This window comes from Mycosarcoma maydis, chromosome 11 (genome assembly GCF_000328475.2).
Source record: "Mycosarcoma maydis chromosome 11, whole genome shotgun sequence".
Classification (NCBI taxonomy): Eukaryota; Fungi; Basidiomycota; class Ustilaginomycetes; order Ustilaginales; genus Mycosarcoma; species Mycosarcoma maydis.
This window is the reverse complement of record NC_026488.1, coordinates 493,264-509,347: the sequence shown is the minus strand read 5'-3', so window position 1 is coordinate 509,347 and position 16,084 is coordinate 493,264. Positions and strand designations below refer to the sequence as shown.

The 16,084-nt window shown below is 52.0% G+C and overlaps 5 protein-coding genes across 5 annotated transcripts; 2 read left to right on the top strand and 3 right to left on the bottom strand.

Moving 5' to 3' along the window:
• Window positions 1-332: 332 nt before the first annotated feature.
• On the bottom strand, window positions 333-4,895 carry UMAG_04031 (uncharacterized protein; the record flags this gene model as incomplete). Its single annotated transcript, XM_011392174.1, has 1 exon — window positions 333-4,895. One exon carries the CDS (start codon window positions 4,893-4,895, stop codon window positions 333-335), a length of 4,563 nt encoding a protein of 1,520 aa, XP_011390476.1.
• Window positions 4,896-5,609: 714 nt separating this feature from the next.
• On the top strand, window positions 5,610-6,665 carry UMAG_04030 (uncharacterized protein; the record flags this gene model as incomplete). The annotated part of the gene is made up of 1 exon (XM_011392173.1): window positions 5,610-6,665. One exon carries the CDS (start codon window positions 5,610-5,612, stop codon window positions 6,663-6,665), a length of 1,056 nt encoding a protein of 351 aa, XP_011390475.1.
• Window positions 6,666-6,857: 192 nt separating this feature from the next.
• Window positions 6,858-7,961, bottom strand: UMAG_04029 (uncharacterized protein; the record flags this gene model as incomplete). The annotated part of the gene is made up of 1 exon (XM_011392172.1): window positions 6,858-7,961. The coding sequence occupies one exon, from the start codon at window positions 7,959-7,961 to the stop codon at window positions 6,858-6,860; it is 1,104 nt and encodes a 367-aa protein (XP_011390474.1).
• Window positions 7,962-9,262: 1,301 nt separating this feature from the next.
• On the bottom strand, window positions 9,263-11,779 carry opt2 (oligopeptide transporter 2; the record flags this gene model as incomplete). Its single annotated transcript, XM_011392237.1, has 2 exons — window positions 9,263-10,047; window positions 10,144-11,779. The coding sequence occupies 2 exons, from the start codon at window positions 11,777-11,779 to the stop codon at window positions 9,263-9,265; spliced, it is 2,421 nt and encodes an 806-aa protein (XP_011390539.1).
• Window positions 11,780-14,168: 2,389 nt separating this feature from the next.
• On the top strand, window positions 14,169-14,615 carry UMAG_04027 (uncharacterized protein; the record flags this gene model as incomplete). The annotated part of the gene is made up of 1 exon (XM_011392171.1): window positions 14,169-14,615. One exon carries the CDS (start codon window positions 14,169-14,171, stop codon window positions 14,613-14,615), a length of 447 nt encoding a protein of 148 aa, XP_011390473.1.
• Between the last annotated feature and the right edge of the window lie 1,469 nt (window positions 14,616-16,084).

Below are 16,084 nucleotides of genomic sequence, written 5' to 3'. Positions count from 1 at the left end.
CTGCTCTACACGCTCTACATTGGGCATGACGATCGTCAGCGAGAAAGTGGGGCATCGGAAGTAGGAAACACAGAACAAACATTTGGCAATTCATGCGGCTCCGCAGCCACGAGTCGTGCACCACGCTCAAGCGAGAAGGAGGATACACCTATATGGAGAAATCGCGCGGCCCAAAACCCGAATCGTGAACCCATGGAATCGTGAATGACCGACCGGCAACTTCGGCTTCACATTCGTCATTCACGATTGTTCCGTTCCGCGTCGTGTCGCGTGTCGCATGGCGCTGACACCGGTCAATTTTTTTTATTCTTTGCGTCCCAACCTCGCTTACTTTACCGTTTTTCGCATTCCGATTGGTTGGCCGCTGTAGCTTTCAGAGTGGATATGGCCGATGTCAACACCTCCAGGCGCAATGCCAACTGCAGTACTCCATCGTCGTGGACGTGGCTCTCCGCTCCGAGAAGCTGGTTCAAGGCCTTTCTAAGATCGACCTGTGCGCCTCTGAGCGCAGTCGACGGGAGACCGCCAAATTGAAGCAAAGCGTCTGGCTTGGCCGCCACTTTTTTGGTTTGTTCCATCCGACCAAGTTGATCATCGCCTTGGTTTGTGGATATGACATCGTATTTGCTGTTTTTGGAATGGCCTTTTTCCGGCTGAACCGCTGACATCTTTATGGCATCACCCCTGCCTTCTGCATCAGCCGCACTGACCCGGACGGGCCGTAATACAGAATCGTTAAGCGAGCCTCTTGGCGAATGCTTATGCGGTCCACTCCCTTCCACTACATCTGTCTCGCTTAAAGTGACCCCAACCGCAGCTCTCCTTCGCAATCCGGCGATTGTACTGTCCGCTTTTTCCACCTTGCTCTCGTCCATGTCTTGGATCAAAACGTAGTCATCATTCTCCAGATGAGAGTAATCCGGTTGCACCCTTGCGACGGAAATATGACTGATTTCCGATGCCTGCGCCGGTAATCCTCCACAGCTCGATTGCGATGAGGATTCGTTGGAAATAGTCGCCCGGACTTCGGCGAGCAGACGCGAGTCATATGAGTTGCTGCTCAATCGAGATGCGCCGAGCTCTATCTTGGCACGAGTGAGCTTCAGATAGCCGCTGCTGAAGAGGGCCGAGGTAGCATTTCGTGCTCGCTGGTATCGGTCGAGAACATCGAGGTAGTCGGCAATCAGCTCGTCCAGCTTATCGCCTCCCAGATTGGTTTGAGCCGAAGATTCTACGACGGCACAAGTCGAAGCGTTTCCTTCGGCAATCGAAGCGCCACCGGACTGAGGGTCAACGGAGGAGGGCAAAGCGAGGTGATGGATCGGTAGCCGTGCTGAAGCGAGACCGGACCGAAGCTCAAACTCTTCAGCGGGCGCATCTCCCAAATTTACCCCTTCATCCTTACCGTGGGCGTGGAGCATACCCGACGTTTCGTCTGAATGTTTAGCCACATTGCAGGCGGCGTGACCTTGACTGTAGTGGCTGCGACTACCAGCTCGTCTCGATCGCCAGTGGCAGACTGCAAGTACAAGGCAAAGAGCATTGAAAGCATCATAAGTGCGGTAGGTGTATCTGATACCCCACACCAGTGCATACCATCCCACGATGCTAAAGCCAAAAACAATCGCCTTGGCTTCCATTTTGGAACGAGCTGGCTCGAGCATCCGTCCTCCAGCCATCAACCAGACTAGCACGACGATAGGCGCGACATCCAACAAGTTATGATCCATCCACGCAGCCATAGTATTGGGAGTTTTGATACCCACAGACGCCAAGTTGCGGACCCATGTCACTAGGAAGCTAGCCTTCTGAGGCAGCAAAAGGACAAGCATCATGAGGATGCTGAGATGTTGATGGAAACGTGACTCTTGAGACTGTGGAGGACCCCGGTTTGATTGAAGCTCGAGAAGAGCGCGAAGCGTGTTGAGGAGTTGCAGTAGGAACATGATGAGAAAGACGAATTGGTGGGGCACGAGCAGCACAACCGACAGCAGCAGTATCGCCAGACCCGCCATGGACCGCCGATTCCACTTCAGTGGGTCGGAGCTTGCTGTTGCCGCTCCCACCCAGTCGAGCTTGTGAGCTAGCCCAAATCTCGTCACAATGGCGGCGATCAGTGAGAAGGACCATTGTATGATTGCGACGATGACGAGCAAAGTCGCATACGAGACCAGAAGGAAGCAGGGAATCAGACCTGCCGAGGACGCATGATTGTGAAGCCCCAAGACCATGCCAATCAAAGACGAAGTTGGACCGCGAGCCTCTGCGCTCGACATACATCTATACAGCCATAGGCGCATTCCATCAAGGAGGATCAGCGCAATCGCAGTACAGGCCAACAGTCCCAGTAGCGGATCCACTCTGTTGCCGATGAAGGGCGTGCGGAATACTGGCTGCGTAATCGAGGTCAAAGGAGACGGGAAAGGGAGCTCGGGTTTCTGAGTCCAGGTGAGCCACGACAGACCGATGCAGACTGACAGTAGGCCGAGAGGCCATGCTGCAAGCAAGAAACGATAGCGAAGCAAAACCAGGCCGGCAGAAGCTTTCCAATCGACAGACAAGCGGATCGAGTCGACGGACGACCTACACGGCAGGGACTTGCCAGGGACTGGACGCAGAAGCGCCTGATCAGTCCAGAGCTGTACCCTAATTTCGTTAAGGCTATCTCTTGCCGGTGGCATGAATGGTGCGTTACCGTGAAGCGAGAGGGGAAAGGTGATGGGTTCTCCCTTGTATGTCCGAGCACGAATCCTGCGAACGAGCTCGGGCGAGGCGAGCTGCGGATACCAGCGTGAATCACCTGTGGCACGATCTGAGACGCGCATGAAGGGCGAAAAGGAAGCGTCTGTCGAATGAAGGCTCTCGTCGTTGCTCTGCAGCGTGTAGAGGGCTAGATTTTCGACCAGACATTGACTCGGCACTAGCTCAATTCGCCTGGCAAGTAAAGAGGAGCTGAACCCTTTGAGTAGCCATTCAGAGGCGATAGGAATGGCGCTAGTGGTGGCAAAGCCGGCATCTTGGTAGTGATGTTGTATATCTGAGTCTTGGTCTTGAGTAAGGAGCAAAGAGCTGCCATGCTTCTTCAGGCGACCGGCAGCTTGACGCATCCATCCTCCACGAACAAAGCTCTTGAGACCGCGTTGGTGGACGAAGACACCCGAGTCAGTCTTGCGTTCTACACGAATCCAATCGATTCGCTGCCGTTGGAGGAGGTCGGCGTCCAGACGCAGGCGCTGAAATGCGTAACCAGGGACGTGGTAGATCTCGTCTGCACTGGGGAATGGGCGGTTTTCGGGAAGGTGTGTATCGATGTGTTGTGAGGATTCTTGCATCAAGATATCTGTTCGAGGCAAAAAGCTTGGTGGGATCAGCTCCCATTGCCAGGGCATGACGAGCCGGCACGAGGTTCTTTGACCGCTGACAGGGTCAGATGAGTCCGGGTTGCTGGTGCACAGCTGAACAACCAGCTCGACGGGCTGTGGAAGGGGGGCGCCCATACCTGACGAAGGGTTCCACCCAACGCAGAGATTGGTGATGAGCTCAAAAGCGTGCAAGCCATCGTCGCTATCGCCCATCCTAGCTGGAATGCGAAAGACGGTATTTTGTTGGTCTACGGAAAGAGCCGAGTCGGGCCCGCTGGTTGGCCGTTGGAAAGAGGGGGACTCGTTTTCGACGACAAACGTCTCACGATCCTCTTCGAGCAGCCAATCTGGCGAGGGAGTTAGCTCGAGAGGTCCTATTTCGCCATTTCCCGCATCTGAGACGTCGAAAAGACTGAGTGCACGTCTCCAAAGCTCGCGACGTCGACGCAGTACACTTGATCTGCCGCTGACGCCTCCGGCATTGCGTTCGTCCGAGACACGCCCAAACGCCATCATGTCAAGTAGAAAGCCTCTTGCTATCTTTTCGCGTAGCTGATCGCACCACATGACGGCAACGTGATCGACCGAGGACCAGAGCGAAGGCAAGGAGCCGGTATAAGTCGAGATGCGCGAAGGGGCAATTGCTTCGCCGATGCGGGCAAGGGAAAGTGATGAAGGATCAGATGGAAGCTGAGTGTCGAGCAGCCCGCCTGCGATAGAGACTAGCAATGGTGGCACATTACGAGCTGACCTACTTGTTACACGGGAAGCATCGAGAGGCGTATTGATGAGCGAATAGACGTACTCGACGCTGCTGTCAAAAGGTACAGGTGGAAAAGCATGAGGTGTGCTGAGAGTGACAATGGTATCAATATTGCCAACAGGGTAGTTGGGTAGGTGTGCGGTAAGGCGAGCCGCGATGCCGCCCATGCTGTGTGCCAAGATTGGCACAGTGGTATTGCGCTCTCCGGCAGCATAGCTGTGTGTAGCAGCAGAAGCGTATCGATCGGAAAGGTACGAGACGACCTCGTTGATGAATGTGGCCTGCTCGATCAAGGTGGTGCCGCTGAAGGCAGAAAAGTCTTCGTTGAAGTCGATGGTGTACCAGTCGGTATGTGCGACACCTGGAGGGGCGTCTTTCCACTCATCTCTACGTGCGCCCGAGCCATTTTCCTTGTAGAATTGGCGAGAAGCACTCGAAGCCACGCTGCGAACTTGACCGTACGATCCGGAGTTGCCAGGAACAAAGAGCGCAGGGCTTCCGGTAGGAAGATCCATGGGTTCAAAGTGACGTTCGCGATAAAGGTAGAGGCGATACTTGCGCCATAGGCCGGAAGGTGAGAATGGCTCGAGATTGGAGGTATGGTCGATGTAGGCTGGCCACATCCTAGACATGCGGCATTGTTGCGATACACCTAGCTGCTGCGGAAGACGTATAAACGAATCTACCGAGTATGTGATCAGAGTCAGCGACACTACGAGGATGAGCCAAGGCAGCCATAGTTGGCGACCGGACCGTGACGTCGTGGTCATGATGGGCAAAAGTTCAGGACGGAAACCCCCACGTGAGCCGCAGCCTACTCCAGCAACGGACACGGATCCAACGAAGAGTTTGTCGCCGATATGGCTGACTCCATCGGATCTGCAGCAATAATTGAGTAAAAACCGACTGCGAGCCTCGACGGCAGCGCAAAGTGTTGTTCTGAGAAGCCTGTGGCTGCTTTGCGAGGCTGGCGCGAGCAACCGATTCGATCGATAATGTCGTATTCGCAAGTTGCTGGTTCGGTCTTGACCGGGCCAAAGAAGGCGATAGATGTGGCAGTGATGGTAGGCAAGGTGCTAGTCCTGCTCATTCAGTGACGAGTGCCTGTCATGTTACACTCACAACTGTAACTCGTGACTGTTGGTGTTGTTCTCTGCGAAGCAAGCAAGGCTCATGACTTTACAAAATGCGGCAGCCTCAGTGCTCACACACTTACGACTCACTAACTGTCAGCTACTCCACAAAAGTCACAGAACTTTCGGAAGTCGGAGAAGAAACGCTTTTCGATTTTTTGTGTTTTTTTTTTTTGGCCCCATTCACAATTCGTGATTCAAATTTCGTGTCTGTGAGTCGCAAGTGTGAATTTTTTGGTTGTATGGCAAGGAAGAACAAATGCACTCACGGCAGATGCCCATCTTTCATTTATCATCCTTTCCGTATCACCATTTGCGTCGCCGGCATTTACACTGGTACGATCCAGAGCCATGCCGCTCAACACGACCTCTTTCTTAGTGTCGCAAGGGTGGGAGGGAGTCGGCGTTCCCCTGGATGGAAAAGCGGGCAAGGGTCTCAAGAAACCCCTTGCAATCACACAAAAGAAAACTCTCTCCGGTATAGGCAAGGATCGAGATCGTGCCGATGATTGGTGGAACAGCATTTTCACTGCCGGAGCAAAGAGCCTATCCATTGGACCTTCACCTGCTTCGTCGGGTGCATCTACACCAACTCTCGACAAATCCAAGCCTTCGACTAGCACCACGTCGTGGAGCATGGGAGAGAGGTCAGCCGCATCAGCTACCATGTCGCTTTCATCCCTCGCTAAGCGTGAACATGCTCGAAAAACGCTCATGAGCAACTTTGTTCGCGGCAAACCTATTGTTCCCGCTGTCGAGCCAATAGACAATCGTAGGCCTCCTTCTGCTGCGCCTCCCAAGACTAACGGTACTGAGGTAGTCGCAGCAGCCGATGACCAAGTCGACGCTGCTCTCAACATCACATCTTCTACATCTCCAGCATCTATCATTCAGCCCTCCGACGCCAAGGTCGAGTCCGAGTCAAAGTCAAAGTCAGCCAATGATGAAACTGACGCACAGAAGCTCGCTCGAAGACTTGCCAAGAAAGCCCTTCGCAAGCAGCTGAAAGCGTCTCGGGCTTCATCCAGCGCCGCTGAAGGATCGCAGTTGGCTCCAAGCCAGAAGAGCAAGAAGTCCAAAGAAGCTAACAAGGACAGGAAAGACAAGAAGAACAAGGCGGGGAAAAAGGAAAAGAAGAAAAAGAAATTCAAAGCAGAGAACGACCTCCCACCAGCACCGATAGAGCCACCAACAAAGTCCAACAAGCGCAAACGCACAAACGTAGCAGACGATGCTGGCGATAGCAAAAAGCTGAAAGAGAATAAAGCGGAGAAAAAAGACAGGGACAAGGCGGAGAAGAAGAAAATGAAGGAGAAACACGAAAATGCGAAGGAGATCAAGTCTCCGAGCAAGGCGAAGAGAGAGAAAAAGAACAGAGACGAACAAACAAAACGAAGCGCAGAATAGACGTGGTGACAAGTCGGTGAGTCACAAATCCGACGCTTGCAAAGAACACTTGGTTCCTCAATGATACCCCCATTCGACGCGCAAATCACGGTTTGTGCTCCGCGTGAACTGATGTGATGATAAAGTAGATTAAAAGAGCAATCGTGAATGGTATAATTACATGATGAAACCAAGCAACAACATCTTGTACCTTTAGAATTGAGGGAGGCTGATCTTATCAGAGTAGTCGGTGAGGTGATCGAGCGACTCAACACGAGGCAGAACCGTGCCGAAGAGGCGGTCCCAAACGCGGGTCTGCTTGCCGTAGTTGCCAGACTTCTTCCAACCGCGCGAGTGGTGGTTATCGTGGTCCTCAATGATGAGGTCCACGTCAAGCCTCTTCATGGGGATGAGATCAAAGGCGGGCGAGGTGCCGGTAATGCGTAGACCCGAGTGGCCGATGAGCTCGATGAACATGACATACGTCCAGCAGATCATCCAGTCAAAGTAGCTCATGTCGACCAAGGGTCGCAAGGTGAAGTAGGCGAGAAGCGGGATGAAGACAACATCGAACCACTCCTGCTCATTATCGGCGTAGAGCGTAAGGATCGGAGTAGGATGTTTAGCAGTGTGGTGGGTACGGTGGAACTTCCAGAGGAGGTCCGACTCATGCATAATGCGGTGGTACCAATAGAACCAGAAATCGACCGCCACGGAGAAAGCAGGTACCACGAGCGGAAGCCATGGCGAGAGCTTCATAGGTGAGTCGCGGTTGTAAATGACGAGCGTCGCCGTTGCGGGGCGAAAGAAAGCGGTCATGAGCAGCGAGTTGAGCACCTGTGAGACTTTCAGATCTGGGATACCGTCGCGAGCAGCTTGAGGTTGTAAGTAACCGACCTTGGTAGCGAGGGTGCGCAACACGTTGAGAAGATTGGCACCGAAAAAACTAATAAAGATACCCCAATAGAAAACATTGACGATGGGGTGGAAATTTCTGCCCGCCCACTGTGTGTAGGCATACTGGATCGCAAGGGCAGGGACGATACGCATGGCGATCCAGAGGTGGAGTTGTGCGTTGTTCCAAATGGGAACAGGGTCGTCCTTCTCGTGAATAACAGCGGTAGCGCCCTGAGGAATGGGATCAACCTGGAACGCATGAATGAGCCAATGGTGCAGACCCCATGTTGACTTATTCTCCGGTTTGTGCCATGTCGACTTGAGTGGTCCTTGCGATGGACGGATGGGTTGCGGTACGCGTGGCTGCTTCTTGGGGGCTGCAGCAGGTACAGAAGAAGTTGCAGTAGTAGAAGCCGTCATCGTGGTCAACGCGAAAACGGAGGGGCTGGATGGTGGATGTCCGTCGTGCCAATAAAAATGGAAGGGATGTGGCAATTCGAGAATGTGGTTTTCATCACGATGCCAGTCCGCACAGGCAGCAGGATTATATACAGTGCGTGTCTCTCAGCATTCTGCCTGCTGGTGGCGATTCACAGAGTTCCTCAGATGCCAAACTTAAGACATCTGTGAATGTGGGGTTGGCTGAGCCGCAGGCGCAGCCAAATGTAAACGTGAAATGTATACCCAGTTGCATGTACCGATGAGCAGTGTATAAATTTCTTTCAGCTTTCGATTTCTGCTGCGTGAAAAGTGCTTATCGACAGGCTCAGATATTGTGCAGTAGTTCTAGACGAAAGGAAGTGTAAAGCTGCTGCTTTTGTTTCGGCAGCCGCAATCACGAATCACATTTGTGAAATGTTTATTGTTGTCAATATATAGTGTGGACCCTGTTGAAAGTTCTCGAAGCCAGGCCGAGACTGGAACAAAATGCCGCAGCCTCTCTCAGCCACTCGTGACTACATGTAAAGTACGATATTTCCGTAAGTATTTCCGCGTCACTCTCACTCACATGAGTGTGAGTGTGACTGTAAGTTGGTGCCTCTCGTGAAAAGCGGAACAATTACGATTTTGCCTAAGAAGCCCACCAATTATTCCATCCATGTGAAACCCCGGGCGCAATTACAACGTTGACACACAGCAACCGCGCATCCTTGGCGCGTGACTCGCCTATTTGCCAAGATGACGTGTAGTGCGTTTTTCCTTAACAACCTCTCCCCCGCAAAGTAGCCTAATTGGCGAACATGGTTCCGAACATTCGTGATTTTTTCACGGTTCGCCATTCCATAACTTGATTCACATTCGCGATTGGTTGCGTTTCGCGCGTCCGCGGCCGTCGGTCGCTTGGTTCAATGCTAGCTGAATCGTGGATCGTCCCAAAACTTCACATGTGGAACTCGAGTGAGGAATTGTGAATTTGACGGTGTCACGTAAATTCGTGATGCGTGATTGCAAATCGAAGCTAAACGTACGTTATCACAAATCTGCAAACAGGAAGCGAGGCTCAGCTGCTTCAAAGACAATCGTGAATCATCACACGGAACGTTTTTCGCTGCATGTGAAAACGACGTTAAAATTTCAGTCTTTAACCCAATCGTAGCAATCGCAGATCGCAAATCGCAGATCGCTGATATAGCAGATACGCGGCTGTCGAGGACCGCCAGTCACGCCACGAATCATGGATCGCTGCACGTCATGACAAGCTTGAGCTTACATGTTTGCTCTCACTCCACAGCAATGGGAGAAATGGCACAGTAATCCAGGTTGTGAAGCTTGGCATCCGGGTTTCCGGCCCATGTAGGGAAGGGACGAGCCTTGCCACTGCCACCGAAGACGGCAAAAGTGAGAATAAAGACCATGGTCTGAGTACCACCGTCGAGGGCGGCTGAGACGATGTAGTTGTACTTGTTGAACCAACCAGGACGGTACTTTCGGAGGTAGAACTGAGCGAAAAAGCCAATGATAAAGTAAGAGGTGATAGACGCATTGATGCCGACAAAAAGCCAACCCATGTACCAAGCGATGATGGAAAAGTTGAAGTAGCTCCATGCGCGGTGAGGCCAGATCTTGTTGCCCAGATACATGGGAAGGGGTACGAAGAAGCCAATCAGGTAGGCAATAGTGACCCACTGGTACTTGGCGCCAATCGAAAACATGTCCTTGGCGATCGACCAGGCGATGGCGAGCGTATTGAATTGCTGGATGTTCTGTCCTGACCAGATGTTGGTACCGAGAACCGACTTGAGGATCGTCGCTTGGTTTTCCACAATCTCGGACATCATGACCCAGTTCATCATTGCACCGACTAGGCAGCCAACGATCTGTACCGTGAATGTGCACATAGGAGCAAGGTGCACATACTGTCCAAGTTTAAGGTCCTTGGCGAGCATGAGACCCATGGACATGGTGTTGTACGTGTAACACGTGAAGTAGAGGTTGGCCAGAGGACGACCGGGGAAGAGGTAGCCCGCAAGCATCTGGCAGATAGGTTGAAGATTGAAGCCAAAACCTACATGAAACGGAGCGTGTCCAAAGTGGATTGCAAGGTGGTTAGCATCTCACTGTTTCCGTAGAGCGAATCCAGGCGTTCGACATGTCAACTTACCAGTGATACCCGCTTGAGCACCGAAGAAGAGCATGAACACGAAAGTGAACAGGGTGCTCAATATGAAACCCCACCAGGGGAGCGTTGACTTCATAACGTACAGGCAGATAAGACCAACGGCCCACGAGACTAAAAGGGAAGCGCCCCACCACCACATTGGTGCCTCCTTGTAGCCGTTCTTCATCATAACCTTGTAGTGCGGATCGCAACGCTCATCGGCCATCATCTTTTGAGCCCATTCAGCCTCCTCCTCCTCGGTGCTGGCACGCCAGAATTTGTACCAGTGAGGGTTAGCAAAGAGCTTCTTGAGCTCCGACGGGTACGCCCAGGACCAACCAGCCTTGATGTCATCATAGTTCCAAAGCATCATATGTGTAAAGCAAGCAGTGAGGCCGATGTTGGAAGTGATGAGATAGCCGAGGTAGGTGGCAGTAATCCAAGGCGTCCCCTGAGCCTTCAAAGCTTCTTGATCGATAAGAAATTCTGGCGTCATGATGGACGTCTGGTTGTAAATGAAGGCATTGGTGCCATTTGAAGTGCCGTCGAAGAGCTCTTGCGAGAGGAAGGGGAAGTCTTGTGCCCTGAAGATGTTGCCGTAGTAAAGACCGATGAACAGAACAATGCAACCAATGTAACCAACGAGATTGTTGAACATGGTCTCAAGAGGAACCCACATTGGGGAGCCAAGACCAGCGATGTAGTTCCAATCGAAGCAGATAGAGAGGAAACCGAGACCCTCGTTACCCGAGGCGCCACCAAAGAGGTTAGTGAAAACAAGGTCATTCTGTCTTGAAAGGCAAAAGACCGACACACCTTCAAGGACCGGAAAGATGTACTCGGGAAACAGTTCCCATACGAACAGCGTGCCAGCGACCAGCCAGAAGACCTTCATTCGCTTCTTGACAATGAGCTTGGCGTCGACTCCCTTACTGCCGTGGAAAGACTCAAGAAGCGAAGTCATGGGCAGATTTCCGGGCCAAAGAAGCTTGACAGGTCGCACAAGAACGTTTCGGAGCAGACCAGCCACGGTCATTCCGAGAAGCTGCGAAGACAGAACCAAAAAGATACCAGCTGCTTTCGAGGGGTAGCCACCGTAGAAGAGCTGCTGAGCCGCAAGCGCCTCGGTGGCAAGGGCGGACTGAGTACCAGCCGAAGCCATCAGAGTGATAGCAGCGTGTTCTTTCAGGTTGAACGGGTGAGGGTTGAGCCAGCGACCGATGAAGCCATGCTTAGGGATGACGGCAGCCATGAACTCGCCAATGGCGTATGCAATCACGGTTAAGAATACGAGTGAGACGTAGATGACCTGAGGCTTAAAGTAGAAGATCTCCTGCAGAGTAGCACCAAAAATGGCGAGACCGAGACCCAAGAACCACATACGGAAGGTCCAAGGGTTGAGCGAAGCGTCATCTTCCAGCGAGATTACTTGAGTGACGATATCCGCAGCATTATGGACGACCTTATCCTCCTCTAGCAAAGGTGTTTCCCCGGCATACTCGACATCAGCACGATTGCTTTTGAGGACGTAGCCTACGTTGGAGACTTGGATGTCATCTTTCTCTGTCAAGTCTTGCTTGAGCTTATCGGAACTTGTGTCCGAGTCGGCCGTCTTGGGCTTGAGATCGATAGGATCCATAATAAAGTGTCGATTTGGATAGCACTAAGTGCTACGTGAGAACGAGGGATAGGGGTATAAACGGACAATGGGAATAGGATACGAGAGTAGACCGACCGTTAGCAAGCAATGTGTCTGGTATATAATCGTTTGTCCTCCAGCCTATTGGCAGGTAGTAGATGTCACGCCAAGAGGGCTATGTGCAACTTGGCCAGAAGAACAGCATCGTTTAATCTCTCGTAACGGGATGCTTGGGTCTTTCTCAGTTCAGGAACAGGACGCAGCATGCCTGCATGTACATTGTAAGCTTAAGATTGCGCAAGTAGTCGAAAGAGACTAGGTCCCGAGCTCGGAGCGCTGCTTGCCGGTCCTCAGATGCAGCCCAAGCGACACAATTGAGGGTCTCCGAAAAGGAAACATGTGGCCTTGAGCAATAGCATAGTGTGCCAAAGTAGATCGTGTGTACTCAGACAAACAGGAACTTGGGGACACCAGACTGGATGATACCAATGTCTGCGTGCCGAAGCTACATTATGAAGTCGATCAAGTGATGCACTGACAGTACAGGCTCGCTATTAAAACGCATGAACTGCCTTATCGCAAGGGACCTAGCAGATACTCACCTCTTGCTTGCTTAAGGCCTTCCAACAGATACGAGGGGCGGGAGCAAAAGTAGGCGCGACGGTGTGTGTTGTCGCCTTGACCGACGAGATCCTATGCCGCCGGCCTGGGCGAAGAACAACGAGATGAACAAGTCCGCATGCACGCCGGTCGCAAAGCACATGCTGCAAAGACCCAAGCCTTATCTGGTGTGTTGCGGGGTAGTTGAGACACTCGCTGATTGGCCAAAAGCGAGATCCGCCCATTAGGCAAAATCATGACATGCCCATCGAGGCACAAGCAAGAATCGTTGGCAAAAGCCAGATAAGTGTGCCAGTGGCATCTACGGACATCAGTCTTCCGGCGTGCGGCACGGCACGGCACGGCATGAGCGGCAGGAAGCGGAGAACCACAATTCAGACGACAGTTTCACCACGCTGTACTGTACATACTGTACTCACAGACTTTCTGTATAGTAAATCAACTTAGGCAAGGTCGTTGGACAGCTGACTGTGAATTTGAAGATTGGCTTCGGTCGAGTTCACAGAAGGCATCTCTCAGCTACAGAGAAAGTGCTGGTCGCCAAACTGTCAATACTGTGGAAGATTCACGATTGATAGGACGACATTGCTCCGAAAGATCCTGGATTCGTGATTCACGATTGGCTTTCTTCTTGTGCGAGCAGCAAAGGCTTAATCTAAAGTCAAAATCGTTCAATCTTCGACGCTCGAGAGAGGGAGACCTGACCCACAGCACAAATCACCACCTCCAACCACATCGCTTGGGTCTGGACGACCCACTAGCAGCCTGAAGAGATAGGCCCGCTGTTGCCAAAGACAAGAGAGGCTTTTCAGGAAGAGGCTCGTCGTGGTATAATCACATTCACAGAGGGATTCTGCAATCACGAATCTTAAATCTCATACATACTGTATCTGTGAACCACGGGTGTCGCGCGTGTGTCCCGCCGAAGATTAGAAACATCTTAGACTTGTGCCGGCGGTTCAGACTGCCATTTGTGATTCTCACTGAATGCAAAGCGGGCAAAACGACAGTCACGAGTCACGAGTCACGAGTGAAAACATACGTGATAGTGATACCAGCACTCTTATGTCAAATCTCTCTTCGCAGAGCACTCGAGCTGTCAATCGTGAATGAGAAATCGAGACTTATCACGACCTGTCAGACTCAATCTCATGGCATTCAGCCACCATAGGATGCGGCTAATCGGTCGCATTTGCGAATCCGTCAGCAGTCTCTCAGTAGTCAGTGCTGCAATGTATGCATCGATCGTCTATGCCGTCGTTCTGCTGCACTCTGCGTAGTGCAAGCCCCGGCATCGTTTAGTCTACCTTTTTAGCACCGGTAACCCTGCAAACGGCCTGATGAGGTACGATGTTTTCATACTTGGGCATCCCTCCCTCCAGCTAACTTTATATAACTCCGTGTTTTTCATAAATATACGTTATCTTTTCTCCATTACCTTTCTCATCGTCGCTAGACTAGCCATCGCCTAAAACTTCAACCAGCAGAACCTACTCTAATCGCACACACTTTGACATCACTCTCACCACGACTTCAAAATCCAAATCCCTTTCGGCAAACCTATAACGGGACTCTATAAAGCTTACATGGTTCTGATAGTCGACAAATACAGAGCTGTAGCAGCCTTAATCCTCTTCGTCATCATCGCATACAGCTTCGAAATAAAGACCCCAGGCTACGCTCCATGGAAGCTCATTAGCCCTTTAGTGCTCTGCGTGCTCGCATCCTGTAAAACATTCGAAGGCAATTCCGGAGCTCCACTGCTATCATGAAGTTGCCCGCTTTGATCGCTACCGTGATGAGCATTGGGGTCGTTATCACCACAGCCGCTACGGTTCCGGCGACACAGGCAGCTATCACCACAGTGGAGGATTCATGGGGCTACATTAACACACATCAAAACACGTCCCGTGTGGAGGTTGACGACCGGGGCTATCCTTATATGTGGGATATCGACGGTAACCATGTCCAGCTAACTGGTGAAGCTAGCGAATTCTGGTCGAAGAAACTCGGCGCTGCCGCTCTAGCCCGCCGCAACTCCGGGCTAGCAGTTCCTGACCACCACGTCGCAATGGCGAAGCGGGCTGAAGCAGATCCCGACGCATGTTGTGGTGGTCCGGATGGGCAACAGTGCGGCGACGTTTCGTGCATTCTCCATGTGCGGTGCATCTCGCAATCCTGCTATATCTGCGGTCCGGGATACTGTATTATTTAAATTCCTTATCAACTACAGGGGCTGAGTTGTGTCAGATATAAGGTGGGGGTGAATGGTTGATCAGGAGACACTGGTGCATCTCGCGAATGCTACACATCAGAGCCATAAGTAGGGACGCCAGTATAAACAAGAGTGAATGCCCTGGCACGGCCACGTCGGTATTTCTTGACCCTGGTTTTCTCCAATTGCATCATCTGCTGAGAAGCCCAAGACGGTCGTACCTCGCCCTTTTTCTCTACGCTTGCCCAAGCCGATGGCCCCCACCGGATGTCTCGCCGCAGGCCTAAGCCGCAATCCAAGTATTTGGCATTTAATCAGCGAGTGACGCATAGCGGACATCTTAGACTTGTGCCGGCGGTTCAGACTGCCATTTGTGATTCACGCATCCCTCCCTCCAGGTTAGTTGGACCGTCATGTGTACATGATCAGTAAGCAGGTACCACGGGGTCGAAAGGCATCCCACAAGAACGATGAACAAGCTTCGACGCAGCGCGACGTTCCTACATCTCGGTTCGAGTCGGCTGGACCAGCATCGCTGCCAATACATTCGTGATCCGCACAGAGCGGACATCTTATCGTCTCGGAGCCCTGTCATCCGAAGTGAACAAAACCTTTGCCATCGTGTGATCAGACGTGAAAATGCTCCCTTATCGCAATATGCAGCATGGAAAAATGCCTTTTGCGACCCCTTCTTATCAGAGAGCAGCCAAGACTCCAGCTTGGAGAGGCTTCCTTTTCGCGTAAGTGCGTGCCACGGGTACGGCCGAGATTTGATAAGATCGGCGCCCGTCACAACCGAAATCCGTATCGCGTGCTTTCTCGTGTCCGGCACGGCAGAATCTATCTACAACGCAGGTGGCTGGTAGTGGCGTCTAGATGTTCAGAACAACCGCGAAGCTTGGTCGTTTGTGTACCTATGTCCTAGGCAATTTCTGCAGGCATCACGCGGACCAGGAGTGAACAAGGACAGCCACGTAGATTATGAGAGTCATGTGATAGAACCCTCTTTTCTAGCATCTAATAAGGGCTTCTTGTGCCAATGCACTCGTAGTTGGCCATCATCAGCTACCAAGCTCGCAACGACCTTGAGGGAGCTACGGACTTAAATCTTCAACGCCCAGTACGATGATAAGCATCCGGCTACAGTCGCGAGTTAGCATTCGCTCACTTTCCTTCACTTGCAAAGGCTCCGTTGTAGGCTGTCAGTCTCCGGTCTCCTCCTAGGGTGCGCGGTGGCAGCCGTAATACGAGACTCGTGACTCACTCGTGACTGCACGTGCGTCGCAGCTGGCTTATGAGTACCTGTTAGGTCGCCGTTACACAAGAATGTCGCATATTCTCGTGTGTCCTCCTCGGGTTCCGGAACACTCGTGACTGACTTGTGATCCTTCAAGACAAAAAAAGTCTCCGATTTTGGCAGTAATTCACGATTTGCTTTGTGGGTTCGAAGTTGCAAAATGTCGCCTCAC